Here is a 25,586-nt window from a genome sequence, read left to right as displayed (position 1 = left end):
CTTCGCTGTGCTTCAAGCATCGAGCTGTTTATGACTTCAAGCCTATCAACTCCCGAGATTAGGCTGGATATACTATAGTACCTATAAGAACATCCAATAGTCAAAGGTATATGAAATGCAAATGGTAAAGAGAGAAATAGTCCTATAATAACTACAACCTAAAACTTCTTACCTGGGAATATTGAAGACTCATGTTCAAAGGAACCACCAGCTTTCATATGTTTTCATGTTCTGAGCAAGGAACTTAAACGTTAATATTGCACTTTTACTTTCTTCTCCAACACTTTGTTTTTGCATTATTTAAACCAAATTGAACATGTTTCATTATTTATTTGAGACTAAATTGATTTTAGTGATGTATTATATTAAGTTAAAATAAAAGTGTTGATTCAGTATTGCTATTATTTTTATTAATTTAATATATAAGTATTTGGCAGCGATTACAGCCTCGAGTCGTCTTTGGAATGACGCTACAAGCAGATCCTCTCAGGCTCTGTCAGGTTGGATGGGGAGTGTCGCTGCACAGCTATTTCCAGGTCTCTCCAGAGATGTTTGATCAGGTTTAAGTCTGGGCTCTGGCTCAGCAACTCAACATTCAGAGACTTGTCCCGAAGCCACTCCTGTGTTGTCTTGGCTGTGTGGTTAGGGTCATTGTCCTGTTGGAAGGTGAACCTTTGGCCCAGTCTGAGGTCCTGAGTTCTCTGGAACAGGTTTTCATCAAGGATCTCTCTGTACTTTGCTCCATTCATTTTTCTCTCAATCCTGACTAGTCTCCCAGTCCCTGCCGCTGAAAAACATCTCCACAGCATGATGCTGCCACCACCATGCTTCACAGTAGGCATGGTGCCAGGTTTCATCCAGACATGGCGCTTGGCATTCAGGCCAAAGAGCTCAATCTTGGTTTCATCCGACTAGAGAATCTTGTTTTCCGTGGTCTGAGTCCTTTAGGTGCCTTTTGGCAAACTCCAAGCAGGCTGTGATGTGCCTTTACTGAGAAGTGGCTTCCGTCTGGCCACTCTACCATAACGGCCTGCTTGGTGGAGTGCTGCAGAGATGGTTGTCCTTCTGGAAGGTTCTCCCATCTCCACAGAGGAACTCTGGAGCTCTGTCAGAGTGACCATCAGGTTCTTGGTCACCTCCCTGACCCAAGGCCCTTCTCCCCCGATTGCTCAGTTTGGCCGAGTGGACAGCTCTTGGAAGAGTCTTTTTTCATTTAAGAATGGTAGAGGCCACTGTGTTCTTGGGGACCTTCAATGTTTTGGTACCCTTGCCCAGATCTGTGCTTTGACACAATCCTGTCTCGGAGCTCTAAGGACAATTCCATTGACCTCATGGCTTGGTTTTTGATCTGACATACACTGTCAACTGTGGGACATTATATAGACAGGTGTGTTCCTTTCCAAATCACGTCCAATCAATTGAATTTACCACAGGTGGACTCCAATCAAGGTCTACAAACACCTCAAGGATGATCAATGGAAACAGGATGCACATAAGCTCAATTTCGAGTCTCATGGCAAAGGGTCTGAATACTTACGTAAATAAGGTATTGTTTTTATACATTTGCAAAAAATTCAAAAACATCTGTTTTCATTGTGGTGTATTGTGTGTAGATTGATGAGAAAAATGATAATTAATCCATTTTAGAATACGGCTGTAACGTAAGAAAATGTGGAAAAAGTCAAGGGGTCTGAATACTTTCCGAACGCACCGCACGTCTGATTTGCGTACAGTCAAAAGTTGCATTGCTCAACTTTGTTAGCATGGCCTTCACTTACCCCCTTCAACATCAGTGTGACTCAATGACACAGTAGTCTGTACAGGCCTGTGTATGTGTGTTAGGCATAAGGGTTGTGTTTTGTTGGTGTGTGTGTGTGTGTGTACCTGTAGCCAGATTGGGAACGCTCTGGACTCGCTTCATGTGGGAGAGGGTGAGTAGCAAGGCAGCGCTGCTGCGAGCGCATCCTCCACTGTCTGGGAAAGCACAGCCAGCAGCCACGGCAGCAGAAGCAACACACACACATGCACGCACGCACACACACACACACACCAAAGCCCACAGGAAGGAGGCAAAGCACATGCATTACAATGGCTCCATTCTCATAAGCAATGGGGACAGGAGAAGGATGACAGCTCATATCAAGATGGATGGAGGGAGTCAACTCTACTGACAAACGTCATAGTAACCTATAGTTACCCCAGAAAGGTAGACAGCAATATGATACCGTCATACCCAGTGGGGCAACTTTCTGCTATGTTGTGGTTGGTCTGTCAGCAGGAAGTTGCCCACTGCAATGTCATATCGTTGACTACCTTTAAAACCGGCACGTTTGTCTGTTTGTGTCTCTTAGGTTGTCAACATCAAATCAAAGTGTGTCACGTGCGCTGAATACAACAGGTATGACAGTGAAATGCTTACTTACAGGCTATAACCAATGGTGCGCAAAAAAAGGTGTGTGTGTAGGTAAGTAAAGAAATAAAACAACAGTAAAAAGACATTTGAAAAAAAGAGTAGCAAGGCTCTATACAGACACCTGTTAGTTAGGCTTATTGATGTATTATGTACATGTCGGTATGGTTAAAGTGACTATGCATACATGATGAACAGAGAGTAGCAGAAGCGTAAAAAGAGGGGTTGGCAGGTGGTGGGACACAATGAAAGCCCGGTTAGCCAATGTGCGGGAGCACTGGTTGGTCGGACCAATTTAGGTAGTATGTACATGAATGTATAGTTAAAGTGACTATGCATATAAGATAAACAGAGAATAGCAACAGCGTAAAAGAGGGGTTGGGGGGGAGAGAAACACAATGCAATTAGCCCGGTAAGCCAATGTGCGGGAGCACTGGTTGGTCGGGCCAATTTAGGTAGTATGTACATGAATGTATAGTTAAAGTGACTATGCATATAAAGATAAACAGAGAATAGCAGCAGCGTAAAAGAGGGGTTGGGGGAGGCACACAATGCAAATAGTCCGGGTAGGAGTCTTATGGCTTGGGGGAAAAAGCTGTTGAGAAGCCTTTTTGTCCCAGATTTGGCACTCCGGTACCGCTTGCCATGCGGTAGTAGAGAGAACAGTCTATGATTGGGGTGGCTGGGGTCTTTGACGATTTTTAGGGCCTTCCTCTGACACCGCCTGGTGTAGAGGTCCTGGATGGCAGGCATCTTTTCCCCAGTGATGTACTGGGCCGTACGCACTACCCTCTGAAGTGCCTTGCGGTCGGAGGCCGGGCAATTGCCGTACCAGGCAGCGATGAAACCGGTCAGGATGCTCTCGATTTGCAGCTGTTGAACCTTTTGAGGATCTCAGGACCCATGTCAAATCATTTTAGTTTCCTGAGGGGGAATAGGCTCGTCGGATGTGGCAGGGCTTTTTTATAGACTACAAAGGGAAGCACAGCCGCGAGCTGCCCAGTGATACGAGCCTACCAGACGAGCTAAATCACTTCTATGCTCGCTTAGAGGCAAGCAACACTGAGGCATGCATGAGACCCTCAGCTGTTCCGGACGACTGTGTGATCACGCTCTCCGTAGCCGACGTGAGTAAGATTTACCAAATGGGGGGCGAGGGAGAGCTTTGTACGCGTCTCTGTGTGTGGAGTACAGGTGATCTAGAATTGATTGCACGTGGGCGAGTAATATTGACGGTAACGGCAGCTTTCCTAGTTGTCTTCCGCGGGTCCGGACGAGGCATCCGGCTCTTCGTCCTCTGTGTCGCTTCCTTTTGCGAATAACGAATAATAATAACACACTGTGGGGTGTTTGGAGAATATAATATCGTGAGTCCTGCTTGTTGTTGAAGAAATCTTCTTCTAATCCGAGGTGAGTGATCGCTGTCCTGATATCCAGAAGCTCTTTTCTTCCGTAAGATAAAGTTGCAGAAACATTATGTACAAAACAATTTACAAATATTGCAGATAAAAAAACATAACAGCACAATTGGTTAGGAGACCGTAAAACGGCGGCCATCTCCTCCGGTGCCATTTTTCACACCCGAATATACCGAATATTACCAAAACTATAAACAAGACTCTAGAACAATCATCGGCAAAAACCTATCTTAACCGATTTTGTGTTTGTTTACATTCTGGTTGATTCAGGCATGCATTAAACACACAGCAATTGAAAAAAGTCCCCCTTCCTACTTCATATGAACTGTGACCTCAGCGCAGATTAACGTTCATGCTTGCTTGGTCATCGACGTAGGAGTAATGAAACGCCGTTCATTTCTCCAAGAGGGCACAGAATCCCTCCGCATGCAAAACGTTTCAGCACACCCTGCCATTACGAAGGTAAGGGAATCGAAAAGAAATCCCCACAACAGGGCAACGTTCCGTGGAATGTTCCGTGACTCAATAACCCGTGATGTAAACATTTACCAAAGCTGGAGCAAAACTCTGATTGCAATGTCATGGAAACGTAATGAGAGCATACGCCTGGTGGACTTGATAAGAGCATTCTAGATTGTGCGGAGGCTATTGGCACTTCGATAGATCTTGTGCTGTAAACAATTACCATGGCAGGAACAAATCAAGACTTTCATTGGCAGAGTAACAGAGGGCGTAGGAGTGTAATAACACTAAGTGAATGATTCGTCATCATAGCTACTGTAGTGAAATACTCTATACATTTTGGGATGCCGGCCAAGTTTAAGATGGAGCTTTGGAGCCCGATTTATGAATGAGAGGAATTATGTGGGTGTATAAGAAGACCATAAAGCAATGCAATATGTGTAATGCCTCTACATTATAGAGCAGGGGAGGCCATCCCTCCTCCTTTTTTGGGGGGGTCCTGTGAGCAGCTGATTTGTTGGGTTTGTTACAGCAGGGTTGGAGCGAAACCCTGCAGGAGAGTAGCTCTCCAGGGAGAAAGTGTACTCCCTTGCTAAATAATGTTGAATTGATCAAGACCGGAATCGCCGTCCTTCACAAGATGTCCACACTAACAGCTCGAAAAGCCTTCAAACAGATAATTTGTTATTTTCTGAAACAAGAGGAGGTCCTGTTGCGAACTTACTTCAATCTGAATCATCAAATCAAATGAGTTGGTTGAAAAAAAAGAAGATGAATTAAATGTTAATTTTGCTTAGCTATGCAACTCCGGCAGCAAACAATATTCAACAGCTGGCAAATGTTAAAAAAAACATGGATATGGATGGTCAAAATGATTCAGATCAGACACAACGGAATGCCTCGAGTTCAACATCCTAGTGTGTGTGTGTGTGTACATGTGTTGCGTAGTGTTTAAAGAGGCATGTCACATACCTGTATTCATGTTGAAGAGGTCTCCTTACAGTTCTACCGTAGCTGGGTACACTTTCCTGGAATAAAGGAATCGGAGATAGAGGTTAGAGTAGAGGTTAGATTATTACCCACTGTAATGCCCTCAGGGAAACAGAATTCTCTTTCACATTACCTGGTGCAAGTCAGTTTGACATGCCATGTAAACTGCCAATGTGTATTTGTGAAATGGACATTGTGAATAAAAAAATCAATTCCATCAGGAATAACTTGAGAAACTGCTCAAAATCTAAACATTTTAAGGGGGAGATTGTTATTACAAAAAGCAGTGCGGATCTAAAAATAGACAATTTCCTCAAATAGTCCCAACATTCATTCCTTCCATTGGCAGCAGTTTTAGTTCAGGCTCAATAGTGCTTGTAGTTTAAAATGAACATTAAATCTTGGTTCTTTGTGTTTGTCTTGACTTCTGAATCAGGTTGATTACTGCTTGGCTGGACACCAGTCCACGCAGTCATACCGTAGCTAGGGAAGCAGTATAATTTTTTAAATTATATATATTCTTTTACTCTGTTTTCTCCCCAATTTCGTGCTATCCAATACAGTCTTATCCATTTCCAACCTACAACAATAGGGTAGGTATCTTCCCGCAGAATATCCCTGGCAGATGGAGCAAAATATCACCTTTGTATGACAGATATTCCCTTTGAGGAACATACAAACAAATAGGAGACACTCAATGTCCATGCTGTCATACTGGAATAACACCCTGATAAGGGATTGATAAGTGGTACAGGCTGACAGTACAGCTACTTAACTGTACTGTCTGTACCCGTACCAAACATGCACTGTGACGGCCCCTCCCTGCTCTGTCTAATGGGTTTTGCTGTGCTTACTTCCTGCTGGAGATTGGTGGGCGGAGTAGGAGAGGTGAGCGGAGCTGGGAGGGTCGTCAGGGCTGATGGGGCACACCTGTGAAAGATCAGCTGTGACAAAGCCACTGTTTCCCCATTCAGCAAGAGTATCCTCTCTCCACGCATACTTATGGTTGTTTCGTTGTGGTTTTGGCAGGTGACACCTAATTTACTGACCGCACAACCAGAGCTGGGACCACCGGGCTATACAATAGGTAAGCAGGGGCAGGAAATTTGAACTCCAGGAAGTTGGTGACAATAGCAGCATTATAGATCAGGTCTGAGATGTATCCGATGGAGGTCTGGGGCCCACCTGAGGATGATGACCCTCTCCTTGAGTCACATCCCAGTACATCTGCTGCGGACGGGAGGGGACAACCTGGTCCACTGAGGTTTGATGACTATCTTACCTGTGAGCCAGCTACAGTCTGTGGCTTAAAGTTCCTATGCCCAGAGGTGCCCACGCAGGGCTGGTTGAACCCATCCCGGTATGGTCGTGAGGAGTGTGCTTGCCTCCCAACGGGTGCAGTGGTAGCAGCAAGAGATTCCAGGTGAGATCGGCAGTCTTCGTCCCACAGTAGGGATTCTGCCAGGTTTGGGGAGACGGGTGTAAGCTGATGAGACACAGGCTTGCTGTAGAGACAGCTCCAGTCGGAGTAGAATTGCTGACCATCATCACACTGAATCTGAGTCTGGTCAGAACATCTCTCCATTGTGGTTGGAGTGAAGGAGGGACCAGGGGAGGGGACTATTGGGCGAGGTAGGCACTTTGCATCTCCTCTTCAACTTCATTGCATAATGAAGTTGCTTGGACTCATTCAGTGTTCAATAATAGTGGTTAACATCTTTGAATGACTACCCCATCTCTGTATTCGCATATACAGTTATCTGTAAGGTGCCTCAATCGAGTAGTGAATTTCAAAACACAGATTCATCCACCGACCAGCAAGGTTTTTCAAGAAGGGCACCTATTGGTAGATGTGAAGAAAATAAATGAAAAAAGACAGAATATATTTTTGAGCAAGGTGAAGTTACTAATTAGATATTGGCTGGTGCATCAATACACCCAGTCACTACAAATATACAGGTGTTCTTCCTAACTCAGTTGCCAGAGAGGAAGAAAACTGCTCAGGGATTCACCATTAGGAAAATGTTGATTTTAAAACAGAGTTTAATGTCTGTGATAGGAGAAAACTGAAGATGGATCCCCAACATTACCAACCTAAATGACAAACGGAAAACAAGGAAGCCTGTACAGAATACAAATATTCCAAAAACATGCATCCTGTTTGCAACAAGGCACTTAAGTAATACTGCAGCAAAAAATGTGGCAAAAAAACTATTTGTCCTGAATACGTTTGGGGCAAATCCAACACAGCACATCACTGAGTACCGCTCTCCATATTGTCAAGCATGGTGGTGGCTGCATCCTGTTATGAGTATGCTTGTTATCAGCAAGGACTAGGGAGTTTTTTAAAGATAAAAATGAAAGTAATACAGCTATAAGCAGAGGCAAAATCCTAGAGGAATACCTGGTTCAGCCTGCTGTTGAACAGACACGAATACAAATTCCCCTTTCAGCAGGACAATAACCTAAAACACAAGGCCAAATCTATACGGGAGTTGCTTACCAAAACGACATTTTGACTTAAAAATCGTCTTGAAAATCTGTCAAGACTTAAACGGTTGTCTAGCAATGATCAATAATCAACTTGACATTTTTTTTATTACCAAAATGGGCTAATATTGTACAATCCAGGTGTGGAAAGCTCTTAGAGACTTACCAAGATCTACAGCTTTAAATCGCTGCCAAATGTGTTTCTACAAAGTATTGACCCAGGGGTGTAAAAACTTACGTAAACATTTGTCATTCATTTCCAATAAATTGGAGAATCTTTTTTGGGGGGGGGTCATTATGGGTTATTGTGGGTTTATTTTGAATTTAGGTTGTAACAACAAAATGTGGAATAAGTCAAGGGGTATGAATACTTTCTGAAGGCACAGTATGTGCATATGCGTTTCATTACTGAGGCTTTGAGCGTGACAGATCCAGCTAGTGTCAGCTCACAGGGGCTGTGGCGGCGATCATACGTGTCTGATATGTATATGTAAATGCCTTATGACAAACACCTAATTCAGCTACTTAACTATTCACCCAGACCCACTATTAGTTTAAATGAGAACGTGTTAGTGCTGGGTTAGAACTAAAATGTGCAACCTGGAGGGTACCCCTAAACCGGAGTTGAAAAACACTGTCCTATGAAACTCCATCACTTCATTATTTATAGCCAACCATTTACAGTAAAGCATGGTCCACAAAGACGCTAAACAAAAGGCAATGCACAGTAATGTCTTCAATCATAAACGTTTTGTTTACAAATGCACAACTTAGCAGTCGTGACACAGATGATTAGGTTAGCCACAGAGAGATGTTACTAGGCAGAGGGCACAGCATTGGCACGAGGAAAGCCGCCACGGAACCATTTTAGTGCACTCAAAGTTCGCCGATCAAAATAAAAGGGTTTTTTCTTCCCGAGCTAAATTTGAGAAAAATCTTTATGTGCCAATAGAATATAGCCAAAATGGCAAACCTCAACCATTTGGCTCTCCAGTCAGGCGAGAGCAAATGTTCAAGCTCAAATTATTTGAAAGATTTCCCATAGTATTGTAACCTAGGTCTGCATGCTGGTCCTTTCCATCAGTATGACAGTATTGTAACCTAGGTCTGCATGCTGGTCCTTTTCATCAGTATGACAGTATTTTAACCTAGGTCTGCATGCTGGTCCTTTTCATCAGTATGACAGTATTGTAACCTAGGTCTGCATGCTGGTCCTTTTCATCAGTATGACAGTATTGTAACCTACTGTAGGTCTGCATGCAGGTCCTTTTCATCAGTTTGACAGTATTCTAACCTAGGTCTGCATGCTGGTCCTTTTCATCAGTATGACAGTATTGTAACCTAGGTCTGCATGCTGGTCCAGTTCATCAGTTTGACAGTATTCTAACCTAGGTCTGCATGCTGGTCCTTTTCATCAGTATGACACTATTGTAACCTAGGTCTGCATGCTGGTCCTTTTCATCAGTATGACAGTATTGCAACCTAGGTCTGCATGCTGGTCCTTTTCATCAGTATGACAGTATCGTAACCTAGGTCTGCATGCTGGTCCTTTTCATCAGTATGACAGTATTGTAACCTACTGTAGGTCTGCATGCAGGTCCTTTTCATCAGTTTGACAGTATTCTAACCTAGGTCTGCATGCTGGTTCTTTTCATCAGTATGACAGTATTCTAACCTAGGTCTGCATGCTGGTCCTTTTCATCAGTATGACAGTATTGTAACCTAGGTCTTCATGCTGGTCCTTTTCATCAGTATGACAGTATTGTAACCTACTGTAGGTCTGCATGCAGGTCCTTTTCATCAGTTTGACAGTATTCTAACCTAGGTCTGCATGCTGGTTCTTTTCATCAGTATGACAGTATTGCAACCTAGGTCTGCATGCTGGTCCTTTTCATCAGTATGACAGTATTGTAACCTAGGTCTTCATGCTGGTCCTTTTCATCAGTATGACAGTATTGCAACCTACTGTAGGTCTGCATGCAGGTCCTTTTCATCAGTATGACAGTATTGCAACCTACTGTAGGTCTGCATGCAGGTCCTTTTCATCAGTTTGACAGTATTCTAACCTAGGTCTGCATGCTGGTCCTTTTCATCAGTATGACAGTATTGTAACCTAGGTCTGCATGCTGGTCCAGTTCATCAGTTTGACAGTATTCTAACCTAGGTCTGCATGCTGGTCCTTTTCATCAGTTTGAAAGTATTCTAACCTAGGTCTGCATGCTGGTCCTTTTCATCAGTATGACACTATTGTAACCTAGGTCTGCATGCTGGTCCTTTTCATCAGTATGACAGTATTGCAACCTAGGTCTGCATGCTGGTCCTTTTCATCAGTATGACAGTATCGTAACCTAGGTCTGCATGCTGGTCCTTTTCATCAGTATGACAGTATTGTAACCTACTGTAGGTCTGCATGCAGGTCCTTTTCATCAGTATGACAGTATTGTAACCTAGGTCTGCATGCTGGTCCTTTTCATCAGTATGACAGTATTCTAACCTAGGTCTGCATGCTGGTCCTTTTCATCAGTATGACAGTATTGTAACCTAGGTCTTCATGCTGGTCCTTTTCATCAGTATGACAGTATTCTAACCTACTGTAGGTCTGCATGCAGGTCCTTTTCATCAGTTTGACAGTATTGTAACCTAGGTCTGCATGCTGGTCCAGTTCATCAGTTTGACAGTATTCTAACCTAGGTCTGCATGCTGGTCCTTTTCATCAGTATGACACTATTGTAACCTAGGTTTGCATGCTGGTCCTTTTCATCATTTTGACAGTATTCTAACCTAGGGCTGCATGCTGGTCCTTTTCATCAGTATGACACTATTGTAACCTAGGTCTGCATGCTGGTCCTTTTCATCAGTATGACAGTATTGTAACCTACTGTAGGTCTGCATGCAGGTCCTTTTCATCAGTTTGACAGTATTGTAACCTAGGTCTTTATGCTAGTCCTTTTCATCAGTATGACAGTATTCTAACCTTGGTCTGCATGCTGGTCCTTTTCATCAGTATGACAGTATTCTAACCCAGGCCTGCATGCTGGTCCAGTTCATCAGTATGACAGTATTCTAACCTAGGTCTGCATGCAGGTCCTTTTCATCAGTATGACAGTATTGTAACCTTGGTCTGCATGCTGGTCCTTTTCATCAGTATGACACTATTGTAACCTACTGTAGGTCTGCATGCAGGTCCTTTTCATCAGTATGACAGTATTCTAACCTAGGTCTGCATGCTGGTCCTTTTCATCAGTACGACAGTATTGTAACCTAGGTCTGCATGCATGTCCTTTTTATCAGTACGACAGTATTGTAACCTACTGTAGGTCTGCATGCAGGTCCTTTTCATCAGTTTGACAGTATTCTAACCTAGGTCTGCATGCTGGTCCTTTTCATCAGTATGACACTATTGTAACCTACTGTAGGTCTGCATGCAGGTCCTTTTCATCAGTATGACAGTATTCTAACCTAGGTCTGCATGCTGGTCCTTTTCATCAGTTTGACAGTATTCTAACCTAGGTCTGCATGCTGGTCCTTTTCATCAGTATGACAGTATTCTAACCCAGGTCTGCATGCTGGTCCAGTTCATCAGTATGACAGTATTCTAACCTAGGTCTGCATGCTGGTCCTTTTCATCAGTTTGAAAGCTGAGAGGCTCAGTTAAGGTTTCCCCCCAAATGCATATAATTGCCCTCTTATTAGCATGCTTATAGGGGTACGTTGTCAACAAACTCCTTTTGAAGTAAATGGTGATATTGCCTTGTGTGGTGACTCGAGTACTGGTTGGGGTCACATGCACACTCTTTACAGCAATGCCTCAGACGGCTGTCAACACAGATCCTCCCCACCATAGCGCTGCTTCTTGAATCTAGTCTGCTTGAATAGAATGTGAGCCATAGAGTAAATGTCATTGAGGCTGTAAAACAGCCATTTTCTAGTAGATCACTATTTCAAACGGTTTACTTAAGCTCGGGCCACACAGACCAGGCCAATTGAGTTGGATTATCTCAGGAGGTCTGTGTGGCCTACCATACAAGCAATGGTGGTTTAGTTCAGATACAGGAAGATATGTTTTCAGGGGAATGCCTTGAAAAGTGGTAGCCATTATTTAAACATTAGGGCAATTACATGATAATGGAATTACGCTTTGACTCCGATTTTTCACTTTTAAATGTGTGCCAAACAAAAAACAAAAAGGTGAACAAAATCATGTAAAACTCTATGCACAAGAACTAATTTGAACAATTTCCACTGAACATTCACGCAAAAGCACATTTACGGAAAGAACTATGCAGATGCAACGTTTGGAAACTTTTGAAAAATATATGTAAAAATATCCCTCAGTTCTTTGTGTGACCATGTTTTCCAAAATCTCATATATCTGCTCTGAAATAAGACTCAAAGGTGACAGCAGAAAGAATGGTGTGTCAGCTATGACATGACACCTGGACTTTGAACACATCTCTTTTGGTTATTGAACTACAGTAAGTGAAGTGGATTTACATCTGGTAACGGAATTACATCATGGGTCCCTGATTTTTACAGAAATGCAAATTTGGGTATTATTCTACACATTGGCTAATGGTGTGATGAGCTCCGCTCTCAAACGAGACCACATTTGGTTGTGCCTGCCCATACCATAACCCCACCTCCACCATAGGGCACTGTCAATACACTCGGTCTGCGGTTGTGAGGCCGGTTGGACGTACTGCCAAATTCTTTAAAACAACTTTAAAGGCGGCTTATGGTAGAGAATTGAACATTCAATTCTCTGGCAACAGCTCTGGTGGACATTCCTGCTGTCAGAATGCCAATTGCACGATCCCTCAAAACTTGAGACATCGGTGGCATTGTGTTGTGATAAAACTGCACATTTTAGAGTGGCTTTTTATTGTCCCCAGCACAAGGTGCACCTGTGTAATGGTCATGCTTCTTTTAATCAGCTTCTTGATATGCCACACCTGTGGTGGATGGATTATTTTGGCAAAGGAGAAATGCTCACTAACAGGGATGTAAACACATTTGTGTACTTTTATTTCACCTCATGACATATTTCTATTGACATGTTGCGTTTATAACACTTGACATATTGCATGTATATTTTTGTTCAGTGTAGTTGGCAGAGGTCTTTACTTCAGCATTAGTATGTTTCTAATCCCTTTGAAATACTTTTTCTGGCAGATGTTGTCAAAGACCCCTTTTCCGTCTGTTTGACTGAAAATCAAAACCTTTGCTTATTCCTCATTTTAGGATGGAAAACGGTTGAAAATTGTGTATATATATATATCGCATATATATGCATTCATTTCTCAAAAATATTGACTCGTAGCTTTCATTTGACACCTACTTTGACATGCTCCTATGAACTTCACATATTGGTTCTCATGGGTCCTTTACATGGAAATGCCCATTACCCACAATCCTTTCCTGGCAGCCAGTACAGTACATGGCAAACCACTTAGCCTCTATGCAGCATTGAAAATAGGCAAAAGGTGGCTAAAAATACAGCAGGTGAAAATGGACCCGGGAGGTTGAGAACATATTACAGCAGGAAGATGATGGCTATACCAACACCCTGTCTGACTGACAGGGGAAGTGTTGCATTCTGGTTACAGCAGGAGCCAGGAGGACATCTCAATATACCAAAGATGGTCTCCACATCTGCACTGGCATTAGAGCTGAACAAGTGAAAGCAACTTACAATAGCAGGCATCCTGCACACTGCCTTCACCTATCCTGTGTTTTCAGAACCTTCGCAGAGGATGAGGAGGTGAGAGTCACTTTCGAAAAAGGTTTATGTCCAGACACCGTTTGTTTGCTGCTCCCACAAGTGATGTTTAACTAAAAGCTACAGAAACAGCGTCTCCTCTGACATGGTTGTCATCGGGTAACCAAACCCACATGACACACAGGGAGGAAGCCATTTTTAGACTTTTTGAGATATGTGGGAAAGAGCCATCACCGGGTGACGACTCCTCCACACATCATGTCTACAAGTTAGTGACACACCACACCACACTTGTCACACGGAGGGGACTGGAAATAGAACGATCTTTTACATCCATAGGAAGACGTGAAATGGCAGTAAAAACTCACAGTTCAATATAAGCGTGTTAATATACAAAACCTCCAACTAACTTTCAGGTGTCCCAACTTACCCTAATTAACATATACAGTAGGATTAGGTTGTTCGTGGACAACACTTTAAACAGTTGACTACAAAACGTATATTTTCGACATCTGATACAAAGTTGCTCTGCTCAAACCACAGCAGCTCAGAAATCCCCAAATGCACAACCATGGATGGATTAACACAAAGGGTTCTCTCAATAATCATTTAATGGCTGAAAAAGAGAACCTATCGATTTTGGTCCTTTTAGAACGCTAACAGATAAACAAGCTCACAGACAGCCGATAAAGCCCATCCAACAACCGAGGCCACCTCTGCTTGAACAGCGAACTGGAAAATTAATTTCTCTCCGTTTTAAAGAATGTGCAAGAGAAGCACTTAGGACTCTATTGATTTTTTTAAAAACACACGCCATAAGTCTTGCCAACACAGTCAGTGTTGGTGGTGTTAGCCAAGGGGCTAGCATTGTGATGGGTTTCTATAGAGCGCCAATGATACTAGATGGTAAATGCTGCTATAAAATGGCTAGCTGTCTGTCCATTTAGAAATCTTACAGGGCCACACACACACACACACACACAAGCATGGCCACACACACACACGCACACACACACTGGGGTAAATCACGGCACCGGCGTCGTGGCTTGTCGCCATCCAAACCAGGGCCAGATTAAAAAGATCATGTTTCCGGGGGACAGACCAGCGGCGACACAGCAGCTGTGGCCACCACGGCCCACAAGGGAAGTGTTTTGGTGGGACACTGGATCCGAGCACACGTTCTCGCTCTCTCCCCCTCCCTCTCTGAATGTAAATAATGGTATTCAAACTTTTTCAGCTATAACATTTTTTTTTTGAAACTTGTGTCCAATAGGAAGACATTTTTGTCTAACCCTTAATTCACAATGCAAGTTGACTGAGAGAACAACTATAATTCACAACTTGTGTCCAATTGGAATCTGGGAAGACGCAGGTACACCTAAAATGTCTTTCCACACCGAGCCCCATATCCACCTGCAATTCCACTGAGTCCCCTTTGGGGGGCAGTGTCCTACACTTTGCCTACCCTACCTCTGACCCAGATAACCAGCATGGAGCCATTCCAGTGTCGAAAGCTTTAATACCTATAAAACAAGTCAGTGTCTTCGTATCAGATGGTCATGGGGACGGTTGTGACAGCGGCTGTAAATATTGAGGCCTGGCGCGTACCGCTGTGATTAATCGGCGAGTGCGGCGGCGAGGCGCTGTTTACGAGGCATTAGCTGCCAGCACCTGATGAATCCCCAGACGAGCACATCGCCACACATCAACGGAATCATTTATCGAACAGGAAACGAGTAAGCCGGATGGGAGGATAAAAAGAGGGAGAGAGAGGGATAACTGCTTGATGCTCTCACCAGAGCTCCTTATTGCACGGATACATACATACACAATGTCTGAACCATTACACTCAGAAAATGAGACTACCGTGGTCGAATCGTGCCATTCTCTGCCACTGCAGTGACCACTTAACTTTGCGTCACGTGAACAGATATGCTCAGCCTCAGTGTTGCATTTCGCTGGGTCATCACTATACAAATCTCTTCGCTTTGCGTCGACAACCAACCGAGCACCCACGCTGTTCTCCTGTGCACTTCTCATGGCAAAAGGAAGACACTCCAGCACACCGCTGATCTTTGATGACCCACAAACAATGTATCTCACTGCGACATTTTGGGAACTTCTCAAAATAAAACCCTCTGAGCTTCTCGGATGTCCAATGCATCACACCCCTTGGGAGGATTGGCGTACTCAGTCACACACATATTTGAACAAGTGGGGGGTGGGGGGGGATTTCCCTATACAAGATGTCTTCGTCCCAGGTGATGTGCGTTTGACTATGTATGCTAGTAGGTCTTGGGCAAAAAAAACTTATACCTTTTGCCAACTCCTACTCAATTTCAAATGGACCCCTTTGAATCATAACCCTGAATGTTTTGGTCCGGTTTCCGAGACACAGATCAAGCCTAGTCTAAGAAAAAACAAAATTACACATTCCAAATGGAATTTCCAGGACTAGACAATTTGTGCCAGCGAAACCACCCCATAGGCCTGGGGTCCCCCTGGATGCATGTCTAGTTTGTTGCCCTACTCCTACACAGCTGATTTAAATAACCAACTCATCATCAAGCTTTGACTATTTCAATCAGCTGTAGAGTGCTAGGGCAGACATGGGCAATTATTTTCCATGGAGGGCCACAATAGAATATATTTTTGCCATCACGGGCCAGAATCATATTACATGTGTATGACTGTGTTGACCGATATATCTACTGTAAATCACATCCAGATATGCTACTTATTTTACTTGCTTAACATGCACAGAAATAAACCACATCCATGTTCTCCTTTTGCTCAGTATTTTCATTATTAAACATGCAATGAACTACACAGAGGGAAAAGTACACTGTGCATTCAGCACCACGGACAGAACTCTTGTTAACGGGTTGCACAAAAGCACTAGGAAGAGAGAGAGCTCAACATTACATTTCAACTCCTCAGTGTGAGGAGTGATGTCTCTGATGGGCATTGACTAGAGCAGTGAAGTCAAGTAAAGTTTCGGACATCGCTATGAGTAGGATTGCTGAGAGGTGAGAGTCAGTAAGAGATCTATGCCTTGACTTGTTATATTTCCTCCCTGAAAATGTCTGTTGACCCAAAAAGTACATATTTGGAAAGTGTTGTTCATTAAGAGATGAAATAGAACCCCGTCAGTGACATTGTTTTGAATAGTTCTCCAATCACTGCATCAGAGTAAAGATCGATAAGCTCAAGTTGCAAGTCAGCATTACAGCATGTCATTTTCCAACACTTTGAAATCCTCAAATCGATGAGAAAACTCCCGTTCAAAGCATGCAGCAGTGATGTATACTTCTCCTGCTGGTCTACTGATAGGGAACAGACTAGTAGTGTCGGAAGCTGGGTGTGATTGTTGTCTTCTATTTGGCCGGTCAGGATGAGTCATTTTCATTTGAAGGCTTTGACAAGGCTGTACATCTGATGTACAAAAAGGCCCTTCCCTTGTAGTTTGGAATTCAGTTTATTCATGAGGCCATGATATCCACGGTGAAGGCAAAATCTGCCAACCATTCTTTATCTTGCAGTTGAGGGAAATCCACATATTTTCCATTCATTTGTAAAAACTCAGCAATCTCTGACTTCAGGTCCCACACCCTTTTAAGCACCTTCCCCAAACTCAGCCATCTCACGTTTGTGTGATAGGGGAGATCTGCATGACCCGACTCTGTCTCTTCCAACAGTGAGACAAACTGCCTGTGATTTAAATATTTTTCTTTTATGAAGTTTACCACTTTACTATCGCAAATTCATTATGTGATCTGAGCATGATTCTGCGGGCCTTATTGAAATCAGGTTGTGGGCTGCATACGGCCCCGGGCCGGCCTTTGCATCAAAATTCCATTAAGAATGATTTCTTTGTCCTGGACTAGGCCTAGTCCGGGGGGGGCAGTTTGGGAAGCCTTGGTGTAGAGGATATTGCATGGATCGGATAGTTGTCAGGCTAAGAGAGCAATGTGGGGCTATTAAAATGTTGCTTAGTAGCAATGTTCCCTCAAATTTTCTTCAGCACAGAGCAAATTTCACATCTGCTGAACTCAAACTAACATTTGTGAAGATTCTGTGCAACTTTCTGTGCTCGCTTACTGTGAACACTGAGGCTGTACCGGCTTGAAGATACAGTTTCAGACTGGGGTCAAGTAGGCTACTGTGGATGATCATAATGTAGGCTTACCAGAGAAAACACATCCCATAACATTGTCATGAAGCTGGCCTGGGGGTAGGTTTATGATAGTCATAAATACCTCTTCCACCCCTTTTTTCCCCCTCTCTCTACCCTACTGATGTGACTATTGAAAATCCCTTGGTTAACGTAGAGATTCTGGGAACATCAGAAGGTGGGGGAAAATTAACCATGTTTTGGTACTTAATGAATATGTCAGTTCGGTTGTCATCTGAGACATTCTCACCAAAGATAGGATGACATAAACGGTACAGTGGAAAGTCTACACATTATAGTTATCAGATGGAATTGTTGTGCAATTTAAATGTTTGAATATAAAATTATTGGTGAAAAGATTAAATGTAATTTTAGCTTCCAAATGAGAGATTTGGAGATTTCATAAGGTTAGGGCTCTGCTCAATCAGTGACCCGCCCCTGTGAAGAGACATGGGTTATAAAACTATGAAAACACACCCTTCTCCCTCCACCATATAAGCTCTTGACAAAAATGTAACCACCTGTTCCGAGGACGTGAGGACGACGGTCTATACGTTGAAAAGGACTAACATGTCAACTACAGAACTAAGCCAACCTCAGCGTGAGCTTTGGTTGTGAATGGTATGAACTTTGAACTCTTATTCACTAAAGAAGTGAGACATCCTAGCCGTTGAGTTAGCAACAGCAGCTGTAAACGTGGGCTAGGAAAGGACAGACAGGGTATCCCGTCTACCACACAATGACGACACTACAGCGTATCCCGTTCACCTTCAGAGACACTCTTCTAAAGGACAAAAGGACTGTCGAGCAACACGGCCTTCCATCTACCACCAACCTATTGATGCGCAGCTCAGATTAAATATTTATTGCATTTTCCTTCTCCAAATGGGCGGTAATTTAGAATGCATAGGATATTGTATTTACGATAGAGTAACTGCCTTCGGCCGGATAGAGACATCGCTTCTCCCTTTGTTCTTCAGTCTTCCCACTCAAACCCAACCCCCTTTTCTTTGTGTAACCAGCTGTCATATCTGTTCCGCCCGCTAGGGACGTTTTCCTTTATGACGTAATTTGTAATCAAGGTATGATTCATTCTGTGTATATGTAATTCTGTGTGTAATTTTGTATTGCTGATTCAACTTGTTAGCCAGGGTTCGTGAAGATAACCAAGAATTTACAACTTTCAGATGAGACTGAAATAAGGTGACAAATTAATATTGACTGCTATTGATGTAAAATATTACTAGGTCTTTAAGAGTTTTTTCGGAAGATAACAGCTCTATAAGTATTATTTTGTGGTGCCCCAACTTTCTAGTTAATTACATTTACATGATTAGCTCAATCAGGTAATATTAATTACAGAGAAAGGATTTTATAGAATAGCATGTCATATCACTTAATCTGGCATAGCCAAAGACATGACAACATGGAATAGCTGTTCATTCAGCCTACAGTAGCAGCCAATGTGGGCTATATTCAGCCAATGTGGCCTATATTCCTTGAGACTTTTGAAAAACAAAAATGCAGGGCTTGAAATTAACCTGTTAATCCACAATGTTGATGTGTAGCCTGATGCAAGAAACCACTTTACAACATAAAATGCATTATTCCCATATCATAATTAGAGGATCAGACAAATTATGCTACCCTCTGCCTATTGTCTACTTAGCTTATTCAAGTCCGTCTTAAAATACACACTGCCCTTTAAGACAAAAAAAGCACTTTACCTGACTCGCTTTTCAAAGATGTCTAGAAATGTACACGTTTTGTGCTCTTGTAGGAAGAAATCACTCCCCCGTTGCAGACTACAAATGATCTACAACTCACATACTAGCAAAGGCTATGAACAAAATGTGCACACATGGCTTCAAGCAGCTTTCATATTGATCTCATAACAAGCGCATCTACTCATGACCGATCATGCTGTAAACACAGTCCAGTTCAAAATAAATGGCACATTATGGCAATGGTCTATTTGCATATAGGCCTACAGCAGCTCTGATTGTTTATGGCGTACCGGTCTGTGTCGAGTAGGGGCCTGAGTCATGCAATAGGATCCTACTCAATGCATTCTGAGGGAACTTTGCTTAAGCCTCGATCACAACGACAGAGGCATTGCATTTTGGTACAGCAGAAGTACATTCATTTCCAATGGAACATTGCGTTTGCCTTGAAGCATTGCGTTGCAGAGGCAGTCGCAGTGCGTTCCGTGTGGTGCATACGTTGAATTCATCAAAAGTATGAGTCAAACTGTCTGCGTAGAGAGGGCTTGACAGAAATGGTAGCAGAATGTGAATGTTGAACTTTTGTTGCACACATACCCAGGTGATGCAGCGTACTATTTTGCACAATGGCGCTGTCGGTGTGATCACGGAGTTTAAAAGGTGTTTCATACTTCCAAAAGTGGATGTGAAACGATCCGTTAGAGATGGTAATTTGAGCCCTCTGAATATGAAAGCATTGTGAAATCACTCTAACCAGGTGGTTCCTTTCAGTTGGATCCCCATCAGACTCTCCCATAAGGGATAAGAAATCATGCCTTTGCCATGAAGTCATTTGATTAATGGCATTAAAAAAGGTAGATTAGCCATGAGTTTTATTGGTTTAGTCAGAGTCTAGTGGGGCACATTATCAGCCGATTGACAATGCACAGTTTTCAATTAAAAAAGAGACTATTACAGTTTTAAAATTAGGTTATATTTTGTAGCCTTAAGAAAACAGATGCTCTGAATCAGGATGGTGGTTTAAGTTATGGTTTATGATGTACTGAAGTGTATGGCAAAATGTTATATTTCTATAAAAGATTCACAGCCCCAGTCCTAGGAACACGTAAGTCTACCTTTATCGGAGGGCAATAAAAACACTAAACCTCATATCAAGGGACCTACTGTACACAAAGAGCCACTATCAAAACGTCGACAACAAAAACAATGTCCATAATAACTTCCAACTGTACTCCGGGGCAAACAATGGGACTGTAGTTCCTTCCCAAAGTTAAGACATAAAATGCCAGACTCCAACTCGCATAAATATATATTTTTTTTACTTCTCCGGAGTTTTTGTTGGCTTGTTCTCGGGGAAAACCTCATAACTTTCAGAAGTCTATTGACATAGCAGCACTATGCGCTACTCCCATACTCCCGTGCCCTTTGAGGATAGAGTAAAATCTAATTTTGACGAAAACGTCTAGGGTAGGCTCATAAATCATATCCAGCTGACACTTGTGGTGCCACGGAGCATGTTATGAGTCTAACATCGCTCTTTTTATACCACAGATGTTTTGAATGACATAAAAGGTGATTCAATCTGAGCCTGATGTAGCTCTGTATGGATAAATAATGCATTTCCTTTATTTTCTCACATGGAGTTTCTCTCTCATACTTGAATTTCTTCAGTTCTCAGCTTTGCAGTTTATTGAATCCTCCCCCAAGAGTTAAAATAAACTCCGCTAACTGCAAAATCTGTGGCTAATGCCGAGCAAAAAGCCTGGAGACGAGGAACTCCAAATCTCCAAGTACTACTCCCTTCTTCCTGTTTACAAGCCCTAAAAACATACGTTGAGATTGCCTAGAGCCGTTATATTTTATTGAGTCACAGTGGTTTATCCGTAGCTTGTAATTTAGGTGTTGGTGGAGACCTCTGGAGAGTTGTGTATATAATTACTGAACAAAGATATAAAACCGCAACATGCAACAATTCCAGCAATTTTACTAAGTTACTGTTCACTGAAGGAACTCAGTCAATTGAAAAATGAATTAGGCGTAATCTACGGATTTCACATGACTGGGCAGGGGTGCAGCCTTGGGTGGGCTTGGGAGGGCATAGACCCAACTACTTGGGAGCCAATCAGAATGAGTTTTTCCCCACAAAAGGGGGTGGCTCCTCAGTTTCATCAGCTGTCCAGGTGGCTGGTCTCAGACAATCCCACAGGTAAAGAAGCCAAATGTGGAGTTGCTGGCTGGCGTGGTCACACGTGGTCTGTGGTTGTGAGGCTGGTTAATATTTTTGTTCAGTATAGTTTCACTGGGTCTCCCGAGAGACACAGCCCAGAGCTAGCAATGTCTAAGCCACAGAAAGGCCCCCGGTTCGCCCCCACAAGACCCACGAGATTTATTAGTCTGTTGAATTAAAATAGTCTGTTGATGAAAATAGTCATGGCCTCTAAACCTTCAATCTGCATACTGGACCCTAATTCCAACTAAACTACTGAAAAAACTGCTTCCTATGCTTGGCCCTCCTATGTTGAACATAATAAACGGCTCCATATCCAACGGATGTGTACCAAACTCATTAAAAATAGGCAGTATAAAGCCTCTCTTGAAAAAGCCAAACCTTGACCCAGAAAAAAAGATTGGCCTAAATCAAAATCTCCCATTCCTCTCAAACATTTTATAAAAAGCATTTTAGAATGCAGATAAATCTGTTGCGCAGCAACTCGCTGCCTTCCTGAAGACTAACAATGTATACGAAACACTTCACTCTGGTTTTAGACCCCATCATAGCACTGAGACTACACTTGTGAAGGTGGCAAATGACCTTTTAATGGCGTCAGGTCAAGGCTCTTCATCTATCCTCGTGCTCGTAGACCTAAGTGCTGCTTTTGATACCATTGATCACCACTTTCTTTTGGCGAGACTGGAAACCCAAATTGGTCTACAAGTTCTGGCCTGGTTTAGATCTTATCTGTCGGAAATATATTGGTTCGTCTCTGGATGGTTTGTCCTCTGACAAATCAACAAATTTTCGGTGTTCTTCAAGGTTCTGTTTTAGGACCTCTATTGTTTACACATATATAATATATAACCTCTTGGTGATGTCATACGGAACATAATGTTAACTTTCACTGCTATGCGGACAATACACAGCTGTACATTTCAATGAAACACGATGCTGCCCCAAAATTGCCCTCCCTGGAAGCCTGTGTTTCAAACATAAGGAAGTAGATGGTGGCAAATGTTTTACTTTTAAAAACTCTGACAAAACAGAGATGCTAGTTCTAGGTCCCAAGAAACAAAGATCTTCTGTCGGATCTGACAATTAATCTTGATGGTTGCACAGTCGTCTCAAATAAAACGGCAAAGGACCTTGGCATTACTTTGGACCATGATCTCTTTTGATGAACATGTCCTTGAAACAGTCTTGATAGCTTTTTTCCATCTACGTAACATTGCAAAAATGTGAAACTTTATGTCCGTGCAGAAAAATATATCCATGCTTTTGTAACTTCTAGGTTGGACCACTGCAATGCTCTAATTTCCGGCTACTCGGATAAAGCACTAAATAAACTTCAGTTAGTGCTAAACACGGCTGCTAGAATCTTAACTAGAACCAACAAATTTGATATTACTCCAGTGCTAGCCTCCTGTTAAGGCTAGGGCTAATTTCAAGGTTTTACTGCTAACCTACAAAACATTACATGGGCTTGCTCCTATCTATCTTTCCGATTTGGTCCTGCCGTACATACCTTATTCTACGGTCACAAGACACAGGCCTCCTTATTGTCCCTAGAATTTCTAAGCAAACAGCTGGAGGCAGGGCTTTCTCCTATAGAGCTCCATTTTTATGGAATGGTCTGCCTATCCAAATCAAATCAAATTTTATTTGTCACATACACATGGTTAGCAGATGTTAATGCGAGTGTAGTGAAATGCTTATGCTTCTAGTTCCGACCATGCAGTAATATCTAACAAGTAATCTAACCTAACAATTTCACAACAACTACCTTATACACACACAAGTGTAAAGGAATGAATAAGAATATGCACATAAAAATATATGAATGAGTGATGGCCGCAGACCGTGTCTTGACCTTTAAGTCTTCATTAAAGACTCATATCCTCAGTGGGTCCTATGATTGAGTGTAGTCTTGCCCAGTGGTGTGAACGGAAAGGCACTGGAGTGGCGAACCACCCTTGCCGTCTCTGCCTGGCCCGGTTCCCCTCCCTCCACTGGGATGCTCTGCCTCTAACCCTATTACGGTGGCTGAGTCACTGGCTTACTGGTGCTCTCCCATGCCGTCCCTAGGAGGGGTGCATCACTTGAGTGGGTGGAGTCACTGACGTGATCTTCCTGTCCAGGTTGGCACCCCCCTCGGGTTCATGCCGTGGGGGAGATCTTCATGGGCTATACTTTGCCTTGTCTCAGGGTGTAAGTTGGTGTTTTGAAGATATCCCTCTAGTGGTGTGGGGGCTGTGCTTTGGCAAAGTAGGTGGGGTTATATCCTGCCTGGTTGGCCCTGTTCGGGGGTATAGTCAGACGGGGCCATAGTGTCTCCCAACCCATCCTGTCTCAGCCTCCAGTAATTATGCTGCAAAAGTTTGTGTCGGGGGCTAGTGTCAGCCTGTTACATCTGGAGTATTTCTCCAGTCTTCAAATCAAAGTTTATTTGTCACGTGCGCCGAATAGATCAGGTGTAGACCTTACAGTGAAATGCTTACTTACAGGCTCTAACCAATAGTGGAAAAAATGGTATTAGGTGAACAATAGGTAAGTAAATAAAAATATTTTTTTAAACAGTAAAAAATAAAAGTAGCGAGGCTACATACAGACACCTGTTAGTCGAGCTGATTGAGGTAGCATGTACATGTAGATATGGTTGAAGTGACTATGCATACATGATGAACAGAGAGTAGCAGTAACGTAAAAGAGGGGATGGCGGGACAATGCAGAAAGCCCAGTTCGCCAATGTGCGGGAGCACTGGTTGGTCGGGCCAATTGAGGAAGTATGTGCATGAATGTATAGTTAAAGTGACTATGCATATATGATAAACAGAGAGTAGCAGCAGCATAAAAGAGGGGTTGTGGGGGGCACACACAATGCAAATAGTCTGGGTAGCCATTTGGTTACCTGTTCAGGAGTCTTATGGCTTGTGGGTAAAAACTGTTGAGAAGCCTTTTTGTCCTAGACTGGCACTACAGTACTGCTTGCCATGCGGTAGTAGAGAGAACAGTCTATGACTGGGATGGCTGGGGTCTTGACAATTTTTAGGGCCTTCCTCTGACACCGCTTGGTGTAGAGGTCCTGGATGGCAGGCAACTTAGCCCCAGTGATGTACTGGGCCGTACGCACTACCCTCTGTACTGCCTTGCGGTCGGAGGCCGAGCAATTGCCGTACCAGGCAGTGATTTAACCAGTCAAGACGCTCTCAATGTTGCAGCTGTAGAACCTTTTGAAGATCTCAGGACCCATGCCAAATCTTTTTAGTTTCCTGAGGGGGAAAAGGCTATGTCGTGCTCTCTTCACAGCGGTCAATGTGTGTTTGGACCATCCTAGTCTGTCTTATCCGGTGTCCTGTGTGAATTTAAGTATGCTCCCTCTAATTCTCTCTCTCTTGCCTTCTCTTCTCTCGGAGGACCTGAGCCCTAGGACCATGCCTCAGGACTACCTGGCCTGATGACTCCTTGCTGTCCTCAGTCCACCTGGTCGTGCTGCTGCTCCAGTTTAAACTGTTCTGCCTGCGGCTATGGAACCCTGACCTGTTTACCGGACGTGCTTCCTTGTCCCGCACCTGCGGTCTCTAACTCTGAATGCTCGGCTATGAAAAGCCAACTGACATTTACTCCTGACCTGTTGCACCCTCTACAACCACGGATTATTATTATTTGACCCTGCTGGTCATCTATGAACGTTTGAACATCTTGGCCATGTTCTGTTATAATCTCCACCCGGCCCAACCAGAAGAGGATTGGCCACCCCTCAGAGCCTGGTACCTCTCTAGGTTTCTTCCTAAGTTCCTACCTTTCTAGGTTCTAGGGAGGTTTTCCCTAGCCACCGTGCTTCTACATCTGCATTGCTTGCTGTTTGGGGTTTTAGGCTGGGTTTCTGTATAGCACTTTGTGACATTGGCTGATGTAAAAACGACTTAATCAATCAAATGTATTTCTGATTGAATGAATGACCTCCAGGGATCACCGGTTACATTC

General features: G+C 43.2%; 1 protein-coding gene across 1 annotated transcript in view; it reads right to left on the bottom strand.

The window, feature by feature from the left end:
* The window catches only part of sorbs2a (sorbin and SH3 domain containing 2a), a 105,035-nt gene that overhangs the window by 46,615 nt on the left and 32,834 nt on the right, over window positions 1-25,586 (bottom strand). Inside the window, exon 3 of the mRNA XM_064926175.1 lies at window positions 5,263-5,318. Within this exon, the coding sequence (XP_064782247.1) occupies window positions 5,263-5,272 (10 nt within the window). The 5' untranslated portion in view covers window positions 5,273-5,318. The remainder of the gene's footprint in view (window positions 1-5,262; window positions 5,319-25,586) is intronic.

Source organism: Oncorhynchus masou, chromosome 20, assembly GCF_036934945.1.
Source record: "Oncorhynchus masou masou isolate Uvic2021 chromosome 20, UVic_Omas_1.1, whole genome shotgun sequence".
In the NCBI taxonomy this organism is placed as follows: domain Eukaryota; kingdom Metazoa; phylum Chordata; class Actinopteri; order Salmoniformes; family Salmonidae; genus Oncorhynchus; species Oncorhynchus masou.
Note: the sequence above shows the minus strand (reverse complement) of the source record. Positions and strands in the feature narration are given on the sequence as shown.